The sequence below is a fragment of the Meleagris gallopavo genome, chromosome 22 (assembly GCF_905368555.1).
Source record: "Meleagris gallopavo chromosome 22, MGAL_WU_HG_1.1, whole genome shotgun sequence".
In the NCBI taxonomy this organism is placed as follows: Eukaryota; Metazoa; Chordata; class Aves; order Galliformes; family Phasianidae; genus Meleagris; species Meleagris gallopavo.
In genome coordinates, this window is record NC_139425.1 from 8,059,872 (window position 1) to 8,074,049 (window position 14,178).

The 14,178-nt window shown below is 47.6% G+C and overlaps 1 protein-coding gene across 1 annotated transcript in view; it reads right to left on the reverse strand.

Annotated features, from left to right (window-relative positions):
• LAMA5 (laminin subunit alpha 5) overlaps positions 1–14,178 on the reverse strand; it is a 79,706-nt gene that overhangs the window by 42,684 nt on the left and 22,844 nt on the right. The window contains 4 exon segments of the mRNA XM_010722429.3: positions 1,800–1,897; positions 2,050–2,220; positions 3,090–3,208; positions 5,242–5,359. Coding sequence (XP_010720731.2) covers positions 1,800–1,897; positions 2,050–2,220; positions 3,090–3,208; positions 5,242–5,359 — 506 coding nt within the window.

Sequence of the window (14,178 nt, forward strand, 5' to 3'; positions counted from 1 at the left end):
TATGGCCAGGAAGTCAGCTCATGAACGTGCTCCATCATGTCCCAAAACCTTTGCCAAGATTTCTAACTCAGCTCACCTCCACCAAAGTGCTCATCCTGCTTCTCTGGGCAACACAGAAACCAGGCATGTGCTGAAGGGTAAAGTTAAAATGAGAGGCAGAGACCTCCCAGACAGAGACATAACTGGGGTTTTTAACAGTGCTGGGCCAACTCAAATTCCTGTCTCCCTCTGCATTTCCCTGCCCTTTTACTGTCATGACAGTGTCTGAAGGGGCAGGACGCATGTGGGGGGGACACGTGGCACCTCCTGCTCAGACAGGTTGCACTGAGTTCTGGAGGACTGACGCAGTCCTGACAGCTGAAGTCAGTAACACAAAGGGACGGTGTGTCCCGAGCCCCAGCTGCCTCTGCGATGCCTCATCATGCAGGGTTATGGCAGCTGTCACACATTTCCACTGACGGCTCTGGTCTTGCTAACAGGTCGCAGTAACGTCATGAGAAGTTTTTCTGTTTAACCAGCATCTTTGTCCTGATGTCTCCCAAAAGGCCTTACAGATATTATACGCTGACCGTACAAAGCACCCGAGGAGATGTTTTCTCCTCTAGGCAAATGCAATCTGCTCTGGGTGAAATGCAACAGCTGCTTACAAACACGTGCTTCAACTTTACAGCACAGTTTGGGGTCAAGAGTGAAGATGCCAAATGCATCCAAATGGAAGTGGAGGAGATGGATTCTGGGAGGCACAGAGAGTCATCAGCACAAGTGGCACTGAAAAGGCTCCCAACAAATTTCTCTTCCCTTCCTGGAAGGCATCAACATCAGGGCGTTTCTAGGCTAAAAAAATCACTTTGCACCACAAAGTCCTTTTGCTGGTACATGAGCACACAATGCAGCTGCCTACACCAAAGTCTAAAAGAAAAACAAGAACTGTGCACTCAAATATTTATGAAATTTCCTTTGTCAAGGAGTTAAGCACACTGACACAGACTTGCTTTTCAATACATACTTGTTTTAACACTTAGTAGTTTTTAATCTTGGCTGGGATTCATCAGAACTTTATTTTAGAAAACCCAAAAGCTCTACGTGATCCTTATGAGAAAGTAATACAAGCTTCTTTCGTCCAGCTGAATCTACCCATCCCTTTCATAAAGGCAACATTCAGGATGCAAACAGATGGCTAAAAAGCAACACTTTCATGGTCTGAAGTAGCTGTTTGGTATTTCAAATTGCTGAGGCGGATGGGAAGAATCCCATGAGCCAAAATATAAAACTGTTTTGCATGCTCTTGTTCTTTTGCAAAGAGTATTTGTTCAGTTACATACATAACCCATCTATGGTTCTTATGAGAAGAACTGGACAGCAGTCTCTGGTTTGCTGGGAGACCATCCATTTATGGAGCATTGCCCCACTTCTTAAGAAGCCACCCGGGGAGCAAGAAACTCCTCAGAACAAGTTCAGAAATCAGTCCCGGGCTTTGAAGAACATGGGTTCAACAACAGCACCGACTTTGTGTGCCCACCTTCCCATTGCAGCACTCTTTCCCTGTGGGGAAGGCAGAGTTGTGTACAGGGAAACCACACCAGGGAGCTGATCTGTTTGAAAGATAGCCTGACAAAACAGGTTTCAGTTTAGCTATTTTGGCTGAACTAGTTTCTAGTTTGTTCCCAGGGCAGAGCCAAGAGCAACAGTATTGGCACAATTAGGAGCTCAGGATAGGATTCAACTCATACTGGTATGTTCCATTCTTAGCACAACAATTCAAATGTTTTTATACAGAGTTGCTATTTTGAAAAACATACCTGTAAGGGTCACTGGGGTCTTTAGCATCACAGACATCTGCATGGCCATGGCAGACACAGCGCCCTCCAATGCTGATATCTTTGATGCTGTAGTAATACTGGTGAGCACAAGAGAAGTTGTCCATTAGTACCATTACAAATAAGCTCCACGATTGCCCTACTCAAGATTCATCAGGACTTTATTCACTACAGTAATGCGTTAACCCTCCAACACTTCCAGCTCATTAAAAGCTATTAAGGCCTGCCTTACCCTCCTGGTCACTGTAGGGTCCCTCAAAGCTTTGCCCATCAGGTGCCCAAGCAGAGTGTTTGTCTGCAGGAAGCGCAGTCTGATGTTGGTGGCCTTTGTGAAATTCCGTAGGAGAGGAGAGTAGGAGAAGTTCATGGCTCCTGGGCGCCCATTTACCAGAGAGACAACAATCTGTGAATGCGAAGAGAGGAGACAAATCAGCATCATCCTCTGACAGGGAGGAAAATCATATCTCCCTCATCTGAACCCAATCTTTACTCTCTTTCAAGACAACTGAATCAATTCCCTGTCAGCCTTATTTGTTTCAAAACTGAGCAGTTTAAGCAGCATCCAAAGGTCAAGAGGGAACCATTTAATGAGAGCACCTTCAGTCACTGAAAAAATAACACAACTAGAAGTCTGTTGCCCTCTTAAACATGGAAACAATGGCCAAAAAATCAGCTGCAGAAGTCTGTTCCCTGAGCAAACTTCCAGCACGGAACATAGCATGGCTCTGTCCCTCATGCCATTGCTCATACAGAGCCTGCTGCCCTCCCCCTGGAAGACTGAGCATTTCTAAACTCTCTGTCCAATGCAAGCACCTGCCCTCATCTTTCTGTTCCTGCTTATTACCTGCTCTTACATAGGAGAATGGATTTTAACTGCAGCTCTCCCCAGTTTGAAAGTTTATATTATTGAGCCCTTTCTATTTTCTCCTCCCCTTTGCTGTTCTTCTCAAAAACCTCCTGCATGACTTACATTTCTTACATTAAGGAGAAATGCTTATGGGTCACTGACACTATCCGGAGCTCCTCTGGGTTAGCTGTGCTGAGGGCAGGTGCCCCATGTAAACATACGTATGAAAGGAAACAAACAACAGGAGGCACAGCAGCAACCCACCCAAGCACAAATACGGGGAAGAATTGCTCACTGTCTTCTAGGAGACTCTTTTGTCTGTTTGAATGCCTGGTCTTCTAACCAGTTGGTTTTTTTTTAATTATTATTATTTCCAGCCACAGAAATCCTGGGAGCACCAGGGAATGAAAAATGCAATGGCTCACCTCCCCATTTTCTAAAGGCACAATTCGGGAGTACTCTGTAGTGCAGATAGCATGGTCATCCTTGGTGATGCGATCCACGGTCTGCAGTCCAAACTTCTCAATGCAGTCTCTCTTTGAAGCTGTTATCAACCAGAGATGTAAGCAGTAAGACAGAAGGAACAATTCAGAGCCTTGTACTGATTTCTCCGTGCTGACCAACAAGAGAGATGGGTATATACTCTTTATTAAGCATTTACTGGTTAAGACTGCTTTGTATCAACTCTCATTGCTAACACGTGCTTCACTGCTAAGAAAGCAGGGAGGCACTCTAAGAGTAATAAACATCTTCAGAAGAGTCTGGCACAAAGGCTGTTCTGCCTTGACCTCATCCCCAGCATCGCAGCTCTGTTCCATGAAACGCTGCTTTGGCCACACAGGATCTGAGCCATCCCCACAGGAAGACAACGTGGGAATGTTTCAGTGCTGGTGTCTGGTCCCCAAGGCAGCAGTGCTTTGAGGAAACGGCAGATTGGGGAAGCCCATCCCAAGTGGAGGTGAGGTCAGAGCCTTCCCTTGCATGAGGGCACTGCCCAGCACTGTGAGATGAAACGTGCTGATCCCACACAGCATGCTGAGCTAGGGCAGGGAGGGCTGTGCCAGAATGGGCACATTTCTTGACCTGTCCCCATTTGTAATGCTCCACAGGGAACCCTTCAAGCAGACAAACACTCCCATAAATCCCTCCCGATTTCTCCTTTGGTGGCCGTGGAGGGCACAGTGTTTCCCTGACACGGAGGATTTGCATTGCCATTAGCTGTTCTGGCAGACACTTCCGATGACAGTCATTCCTTCCCTCCCCAGGCAGAGCTCAGTCTGAGCTCCCAGCTGGCAGGGGCAGGATGGCCAGGGAGCTGAAACCCTCCCACCAGGAGCATGGCTCAAGGCAGCACAGAGCTGGTGGCACTCGGGCCACGGCTCACAGGCGGCTGTTGGGAGCGCTTACATTTCTGCTTCTGCTCATAACCATCCCAGTGAACAGAACAGTGTTATTCTTAGACTACCTACAGAATTCTCCAAACCAAAAATAGACCCCTGCAAAGGACTTGCTGTGCTAGTGAACCCAGTATGGATTGGACCAGTCACCTCCTTATTTCCACAGGAATTTTCCACCAAGTTGTCACTGTATGTCTCTTCCCAAGGGAGGTTGGCTTAGGCAGGGCTCAATGCTGCAGGAGGGAAGAGCTCCAGATGCTGCAGTGTTGCCTCTATAAGCAGGAATGAGCATGCAGGACAAGAGCTCCCTGCTCTGCTCCAGATCATGCACTAACATAACCACAGCAAGCCCCAAGGGAGAACCAAAAGAGAAGAAAAAAGCAAAGCAAGCAACTTGACAGCAGTCCCCAGTAGCACACTGCAGAGAAAATTTCCATGCTGGAAAGGAGCTTCCATAAAGCAGCGCAGTGCATAAGATGCCTACAGCTCTTTCCTGTATGGGAAAACTCCAGCAAAGCTGAAGCACATGCTGACAGAGAAGTCAGAAATACAAGCCCTGAGGGGCAGCCTCTGAGCACTTCCAGGTCCTTCCATGCCAGGTTTTAAATGGTGGTTGTAGATCTTAACTTCTCCCAATTAGTTCTGCTGGTTTGGGGAGGGGAGCAGTAGCAGAATCTGGCTGCCTTATAGACACCCTGGGACAGAAGAGTCAGAGAACCAGCTGTCTCTGATTAAAACCTTCAGAAAACTGGGAAGAAGGAACTTCACAGACTGGGTTTTGGCATCCTCTCTTCCCACCCTGCACAGCAGTAGGACAGCAGTTTTCCCCCTGCCTGGGCTGTCCCTCATCTCTGGTGAGGGGAAGGGGACTGCTCTGTGCCTCCAGACTTCGTGTTACAGCAACCACCTGCCTGCGAGCTGCTGGTTTGTTTCTGGAGAAGCTGAAACACGTCAGTCTGGATATGGTAAAGGGCAAACAGAGAAAGGACAGCAAAGAGGAGAGACCAGTAATGCCCAACCACTGATGTTGCTGCCAGCTTTGGCATCCACAGGGATTTGGGTGGGCACTGATGACAGTGCTTTAATAAATACATGCAGCCCCAGAGAGCAAAATAGTTCTCCTGCCCTGAGGAGCACAACGACTTCCCCCAGCTGAGCTTCAGCTCACGGCCATACTCACAGGCAAAGTACTGCCAGGGCTCATAGGTGAGGCCAAAGTCAGTAGATCGCTCCAGCACCCAGAGGTCAGGACGAGGGGAATTTGCAAATTTGATCAGGACATATGCCACGTGGAAGAGCTGAAAGAGAGAAATATGGAGTTAGATGAAACGCCACTTTCAGGAAGCTTTGGGAAAACACCAAGGATTGCTGATAGGGGTCTGAGCCGAGGGAAGGAGCTGCTGCTCTGCAGAGCCTGCTGCTTGCAAGCAGCCTGTGGAGCAAAATCCTCCCTATCTAAATGGACTGAGATAGGGGCCGGCTGCTGGAGAGAGGCAGATTGCAGAGCTCAGCTCCCACAGGTCTGAATGCAAACAAAGCACAGACTCTGTGGCTGCAAGCCCTGCTCAGAGGCCGGGTGGCTCCTCAGGCTTAGCCTCAGCTCTACAAACTCAATGCTCTGAGAGGGGAACCCATCCTGGCTTGGCAAAGCAAAGGCCTGGTCCCCACCAAGCTTTGCACTGTGATCACAAAAAGATGATACGTGCTGCAAAGCTGCTCTGGAGGCTTTCAGGCTGTTCTTGGGGTAACAACTGGCAATGAACTTTTAACACATGCCAGAAGCCAGCATCATCCTCTGTGCACCATGCACATCATGCCACAGATTTGTTTATCTATACACTCTTGCAGCCCTGCTTCATGCACACAACCCACGTTTTGAAGCTGACTATGAAAAAGGCCCAGCACAGCTCGTCTCTCCCAGGTGCCACAGCCACAGGAGAGCAGGAGACCCACTTGGCTTCAGCACAGCTCTAACCCAGGCTGCGCCCATCTGTCTGGATGCCGATGTGTGCACACACACCCTTGCCAAGAATAAAATAAATGTACTCTTTAAAGAGCTAAAATGTCAGTGCTAGAGAAAAACAAAAGCCCCAGCAGAATTTCCCTTCCCTGGCTGACACAGGCTCGCTCCAAGAATCTCCACTCCATCATCCTGTCACAAAGTGATATTTAAAGGCAAATAAAGTTCTCTTATCGGAGAAAATTCCTGACATCAAAACCAACCCAGAAGGGAGTTTAAGTGCCTGAAAAGCAGAGATTTACAGCTCAGTAGTCCCTCCTCAAACAAAGCTGGTAGTGTATGAGTGTGAAACCCTGAGATTAGCAGGTACCCAAAGGGACACCTCTGCAAGGGACAGAAAAGGCCGGCTCTGTGCCCATCCCTTTCACCATGTGCAGGAGCCTGCACACATCACCAAGACAGAGGGCCAGTACTAATAACAACGAGCCTCCAAAATAGCCCCGACTGAACACAGGAGATTTTTAAGGGGAAAAAAAAGAGGTGAGGAAGAGGCATTTAAATCCACTGATTTCTTGCTACTTTCAGGGACTGGTAAAGACTGGTGTGACCCAGAACGAAGAAATCAAAGTGGTTACTCAGCACAGCTCCTGGCTGCCAAAAGCCTGATGAGCCCAAGAAAAGAGGACTGAGACATCTCTTTCAACTTGCTAAAAAATGAAGATAAACAGACCAAAATTTTGCCTTAAATTCCCCTCTGTTGCTTACATATTGTCAAGGTGTATGAGACTAAGTTTTTTTGGAGGAGCCGCTTTTTCTGCCCACTCACCCTCCCATTGGAGCTGTTCTTTATTAGAGAAGCCCAAGAGGATTCAGCTCAGGCTGCTGCTTTCTCTGCTGGACCAGTTCTCACAGCTCCACATCTGCCTCTTGGCACAGGAGCAGGGCTGAGCACCAACCTGCACAGTTATACCTTCCCTCCACTAAAATCCTCCTCCAGCTTTATTCTAAGGGGAGTAAATGAACGCTCCTGCTGGATTCTGGCAGAGCCTTTTGCTGGATGGACTTGGCTGCAGCTCCAGCGTGCCTGCAGGTGCTGTGTCTCAGGCACTGGGAGAGCCAACGAACTGCTCACAGCTCGGTGTGAGAGGGGTAACACCAACAACAGGAACCTCTGCCTCCTGGCTGGCACAGCCACCAGATCTCAAGTCAGGTATCTTTATCCTGCTCCCACTCACAAAGCCAAACACTGCTCTTCCATCCCGCACTCCAAACTGTTGTTAGCACTGCAACGTTAGGCTGGTTTTCATGCTGCGGTTTGAGGACACAAAGAAGACAGCCAAAATTGCACACACATTTCTTTCCAGCACTGAAGAGTTAGGACCATTCCTGACTAGAGCACAGAAAGCATTCAGGAGCCTGTGACCGCACTGAACCTCATCCTGGAACGGGACACACATCCTGGTATTCAGAGGGATTTCTAGTCAAATCTGGTAAGTCCCTTGCCTCCCCATCCCACATCTTTATCTTGCAGAGGATGACAGCCTGGCGGAAAAAATAAAGGCAGATTGCCTGCTTCAAGTACATATGCTGAGAAAACTCACAAAGATGGAGCAGCGGCTCTAAAAATAGAGCTGGCAAAAAAGTCAGACTTTTCATTCCATGTTTAGTTCCAGTACAGTTCTGCCCAACCAATATTACAAGAAAAATGGTTGGTTTTCTTCCAAAGCCTTTATTTAGCTTTTGGTCAGATGAATAAAAACCTCCACATGCTCCCAGACTCTTGGGCAATTTTTTTTTTGCCTTCTCCATGGAGGAAGGAAGTGGGACACCATTTCTGACACACACCTGTCTGCAGGCAAGCAGGTCCCTTGTTCTCACCCACCCTCAAAGTACACCAGCTTAACTCCCTTCACTACACGAAGCCAGACTTCAGCCAGGAAATTCAAATGGGCACTTTAATTAGCAACCAACTTTCACTGAAAATAACACCATCTCCATGGTGTCAGTGGTTCTGGAGCAATTTCCTTACTAACAATCACCTGAAGCTGTTCCACTGCCAAAGGTGACGGAGGCAGCAGGGGAGGATGGAGGTGAGGGCCTTTCCTCCATTTCCATCCCACCCTGTCTCTTTGCGTGTTTGGACATTGGGCAGCTTTACTGAGCACCAAAATGCCATGGAAATGAGATGCTGATCCAAGGCAGCAAACTAGAAGCAGACACATCCCAAGTTTCTTTGGCAAGGTCTCACTAATTTCCCTCCAAGGTGCCACAACATCATGCAGCAACATTTAATAAGTAAAGCAAACCTTCCCAATGCTGCAATCCTGGCAGCTACATGCTGACAAACAGCAAGAGAGACCCATTTTTGGTGCTCTGACAAGAAGGAAGGAGCAGGCTGTACTGGCCGCTGCGTTTATACGGCAAATGGCTCTCTCTCTTTCCGCAGGACAGATTTACTACCTCTTGCGTTGACTTATTAAAATAGCACCATGTAAAAGCAAAACAATCCGTCTCTTCCTAACTGCTGCAAAGTATCCCTGCAGAGCACGTGTGTGGATAGCATTACTGCTGTGTCTCTGCCTGGGATTTCCTGGAAGTGTCGGATGGAGCAGGTGTGTGCACTGCGTGCCACCAAGTCCCTCTCTGCTGGGGCACACAGGGCCCCACGGAGCACTGGGCAGCAGCTCCAGACATCCCCAGAACACAAAGTGAAGCAGAGAAAAGCCTAAACCATTCAGAGATGCATCACAGCAGCATGACTACAGAAGTGGGGTGTTCTTGTGGGATTTCTTTTTAGGGTTTCAGAAGCAATCAGTGCTCCCACTGCCTCCAAATCCCTCTGCTTCCATGCCTTCAGGAGCACAGGAACACCTGGCCAGGCCAGCACTGTGCCTGCCCTTTCCTGCAGCAGCAGAAGCTATAGCTACTTAGCCATCAGTGTTCTCCATGCAAACAAGTACACGGAAGGTGAAAAAGCCCAGGAAAGCCAAAGAGTTTCTAACTTACCTGTGAATTTCTCTAGGTCAGCTACCTGTCCCTTTGGGATCTTTTGCCTGTACTCATTTATTCTCATTGAAGCAGCAGATTTACTCCAAGCTGCAGCTATCCTACAGCAGCATTATTTCTTTCTCGCTCTGACTTCAGAACTCTTCATTACACTATCTCCCATCCAGCTGCTGGTAGTGTATGCCTATCTTCTAATCAGGCAAGAGCAATTTCAGCCCTTCCAGACAGCAAAAAGATGCTTCCCCTCCAAGGAGGCACAGCTTATCATCTCACTCATATTTAACAACATGCAGAAGCCCTGATACAAAATTGTGGGTATTTGAACACTGCTAGGAGAAGAAAGGGAAAGAGCTCTGCACCAACCCGTTTCCAAGTTTCTCACTTAAAACCTTTGAGTTTTATTGAGAGACCAAAGAAAACACTCTCCCAGGAACTGCAGACCAGTAAACACTAGCCAACATGAAACTTGCTTGCTGTCACTGCTAACAGCAACCCTATGTTTTACGATGCTGTTTTCTAAACAGTGCCTGTTCTCTTTCTAAGTGGCTTGGCTTAGGTGAACAGCTGATAGAGCACTTTTCACAAAGGATTTTTTCTTCAGACGCCACTTCTGAGAAGGATTTGGCTTGTTGGCTAAGTTCACACACAGCACTGCTTTCTCTCTGCAGCATCCTCCCATGCACTCTGTCCCTCCCTGGCCAGCACCATGCAGCCTCCTGCCAAAAGCCCTCTGGGGACCCAATTGACAGCACCTGGCATAAGCCAAGACAAAGCAGTGCCACGTTTTGGCAGCCTGCACCATGCTGAACTGAAGGTTGTATGGCTGAGTTTGGAAATAACTTCTGGCAGGACTTCTGATGTGTAGTGTTTCAGCTGCCTGATGCGAAGGCTAGGGCTTGGAAGAGCTCGGGTGGGATGCAGGAATTGGGGATAATCCCAGCCAGGCCCTAGAGCTGCAAATAGCACGTGCAATGCAGTTACACCTGCAGTGTTTCAGGAATAGTGATGCATCAGCTCACAAATGTCCCATCTGTGCTTGCCCAGAAACCACCTGAGCATCCCTTAGTGAGGCCAGATGTGCTCAGGGTGAGCGTGGGTAGCCAGAGGCATCACAGTGGAGCACAGTGCACTCAGGGCAGAGGGAGATGCTGGAATTCCTCGAGATGAGGAATCCACTCACAAATAAGGGCTTTGCCCACACTTGGTTTTCACTGTGCATTAGGAGACAGCAGCACTCAGCTGAAACAGCCTTTACAATGGGGGGAAAAGTGTAAAGTAACTCCTTAGAGACAAGACAAATATTTGCCTTTTAGCCCAAACTTGAACTCGCAAACACTGGGGAAGGGCTAAGTGAGCAGATGTCCTTGGGACCTTGAACAAGGGGAGAGCTGCCATCCCATGGGGCGTGGAGAGGAGTGGATGCTACAAGCACAGGGGCTGAAACCCTCCCTGCTGCTTTAATCCTCTTGCAAACACCGGTGCAAGCCTAGCACAGCAGCAAAGATGCTCTTAAACCTTCCTAATCATTCAGAGATAAGACACAGTAACTGTGTGCAGCATTTCAGGTTCTCAGGCTGCTTACCTTGAGGTGTTAATTGCCTTTGCTAAATGCTTCTAGGAAGCTTCTGGGAATGGGTTATTTTTCAGAATCAGGTGTTCTGGGAAAGTATCTGCATTGTAATTAGCAGCTGACAGGATTAGTGGCAATTTGCACTGGGGTCTTCCAGAGGGTTGTGTTCCTCCCAGTAAAGTAAAGTATGGCATTACTTGAGAAGGAAATAATGACTGTGATTGGAAAACAGGAAAACATTGGTTTCTGGGCTTCGGCAGCACACAGCACACCAGCAGATGAGCAGACATCGCCCCAGCTGCAAAACTGCGTGTGCTTGTGCAGCACTGCCTGATGTGCAAGCAGCTCGGTGCAGAGAGGTGGGCAAGGAGCAGGTGCCCCAGTGCTGCAGAGGAATGTAACTGGAAGTCACCCAAATGCAGACAGCTGAACCAAGCCAGCCACCTACACAGGGATGGCTTTGAGAAAAAACACCACATTGTTCCCAGGGTGGATTTTTTCAAAGGCTCTTTGTGCATTGCCTTAATTCTGCCTTCTTGGAATAACACAAGTTTGGTTTGCCACTGATTTCAGAAAAAAAAGAGAAAAAAAAAAACTATGCTAGCAAACTCATCAAGAAACACGTGGGAAAAAAGTGCTTTTCCATGAGTAGAAAACTCAGGTAGTTCCTGCTTGCTAGCACTAACTGGAGTGCTTGCATCCTGACTGGATGTCAGCAGCATGAGTTGAGGGATGCGATATGATAGCAGTTACTTGAGAGCAGCACCTTCAGAGAGCTGTCAGCTCTCATGCAGGGAGAGTATTATTTTTTCCTTTGCTAACACTGCAGAGCTATTTTCTCTCTTTATGATGTTATTCTTTGAAGTTTTCTTTATGAATTTCAGCATGTTTTCAAAAGAGCATTGTGCACATGAAGTTACATCCTCCATTCAGGGCATTTACTTTGCATAACACAAAGCATTAAATGAATGAAAACAACCGACTAGAAGATGAGATCTCCACAGGAAAGGGTTTTTTTAGAGCTATTACTTCAAAATGGTTATTAATAGAAGAAAAAGAGACGGCTGGTTGTCTGATGGCAACAGCAGGAAGCCAAAACCAATTTATAATCAAAGCAAAGAGAGACACTGCAGAACCCTATGGGCAGACGCAGTTTTGTGTCCCACACATCTCAGCTTTTAATGCCAGGACTTCAGGAACAAAATCTCCTTCAATGTCCCACCTTGCTGCAGCAAATTCTGATGCTGAGCATATCCCTGACCTGGAAAGACATGGTGAGTCTCCACACCCAACACAAAGGACTCAGTGCTTCCCAGCAACCCCAGCACAGCACTGCCCTGCAAATAAACCCTGCAAACCCACTTCATGTGTTTGCTCTGCAGTGCCCTCATCTCCACGGATGAGCTCCCAAATGTCTCCTGTGCTCAGGGAACAATCTTGCACCAAGAACATCAACTGCTTAATGTAGGAAGGAAGACTTGACCACCAAATGATATACACGTAATTAAGGGAGAATGGCACAGTATTTTGCCCCAACCTCTCCCTACATGTCTACAACACCCAATCCATCACTTTTTGCATTAGAGGAGCTTGTCAATGGCTTGTTCAAGATGAGATCGTGACAGTAATCCTACAACAGCCTTCCTGAGCTATGGGACAATTCAACCATCCCCAACACAACTGACAGAAGCAGTCTTGGCATAAGCAGTCGTGGGATATACACTGAGACAAAACAGGCATTTTTCTTGCATTTTTCAAAGGGCTGTGGGGGAGGGAGAAGGTCTAATTTTAACAAAAACCATGTCCCTCTTTTCTCCTCTAGTGACTGACTTCTCTGCACTGCCTGGAGGAGAGCCCAGCCCAGCCCCCATCTATTGCCATACTATCCTAGGGGCTGTACACACAGCATGCATAGACCTCTCAAAGCATCCAGTCCTAACACAGAGGAAAAAATGGGCTTCAAGACAAGAACTGTTTTCCTTTAACAACCATGGCCTTGCCTGGTACCCCCTGTTTATCAACATACAGAATAACAGGATAGAAACTACCATCTCGTGTGCAAGGAAAAGAAAATCCCATTAAAGATCTTGTTCATCCCTCTACCAGTTAAGACATCATCCCCATCAGAAGGCTTCAAGTTTATCAGTCAGAGATCAGCACTGCTCCCAGTCTCTCTCATCTCCTCTGAGTTTAATTTAACAGCTCTTGGTTAATTCAGTTATCTGTTCACCCAGCTGCATGCGTGCCAGGATGCTGAGAATAAACTGTCCACAGTCACGGATTGTTTTGCTTTTAAAACACATAGAAGGAAACCATGACTTTGGCAGCAACCGTGCTAGAAGTCATTAAACATGGCACATTCCAGCTCCAGAAGCACAGGCACAGCTGTGAGGAAGTCCAGGTCCCCAGCCCAGCAGGGCAGAGCCCTGAGCCTCCATCCAGCAGGGCTGCATCCTCCTGGCTCCCTCTGCAACCTTGCTGGAGCTGTGGGACAGCACTGGGGTGCTTCTGCATGATTCTTTCTATTTCTGCTCTTGCAAACTGCAGCCAGTTCAAGGCATCCATCATATGGCTTCTACGATGCAAAGTGTGTCCTTGCAAGTAAATTCAAAGTGAAGCCTCAACAGATCTGCAAGTGGAGCTGCCTCCCTGAGCCAAAGGCTCCCACACAACCAAGCAGGAATTTCAGCTTGCATTGGGCCAAAATTCCTCAACTTTCTCCAAAGAGCAAACAGCTCCTTGCTCAGAAATCTGGTTTGACCTTTCATACTGCTTCAGTTCTGCTCCGTAACCAAAGAGCAATGCTGTACACCACTGCCTTCTATTTTTGCACAATGTATGGAAATGGTACGGACCACTGAAGTGAAATAACACAGATGATGGCACACAGCTTTGAACACAAACATCTCTAACAAGAAGGTGCAAATTAACCTAAAAGCTGGTTCAGGTATGTCACAAGCCAAGCTGGCTGCACAGGGCAGTCTTGAGTTTCTTTGAACTTCTGGTGTTATTCACTGCATTATCTCTGCCTGCAGGATTTACTCCACAGCCTTTTATTCCCTTATCATCAGTTCTTTTCCTGCCCCAGCCTCAAGAAGAACATTCCACATCACAGAGGAGCACAAATGAGCTAAATATACATATTTATATTTATACACACACACAGACTCCAATCCAAACTCTTCGGCAATCTGGCTGTTCAGCAGAACATTTGCAGAGATAGAATTCTGGATGCGTGGAAAAGGAGCAGCAGCCTCCCCTGACCAACAGGGACAGGATAACTGCAGAATTCCTCCAGTGCCTTCAGTGCCTCTTGGCAAAGTGTGAACTCATCATGAACCAGAACAGGGTCCTACTACTTGTAGGCCTCCACTGACCTCACACGAGGCAACACAGGAGGACTGGCAGGAGCAGAGAAAGGTCAGTATCTCAGCTACATTGCACCAGGATGATAAAAAGCAATCTGCTCTTGGGTACCGTGAACTAGTTAAGCAGCCTATCCACAGCCTGTGTTCCAACCCTTTTTGGGCAACAAGTGCAGAGCAGTTGATTCGTAGAGCTATATTTTTGAAAATAGGTTG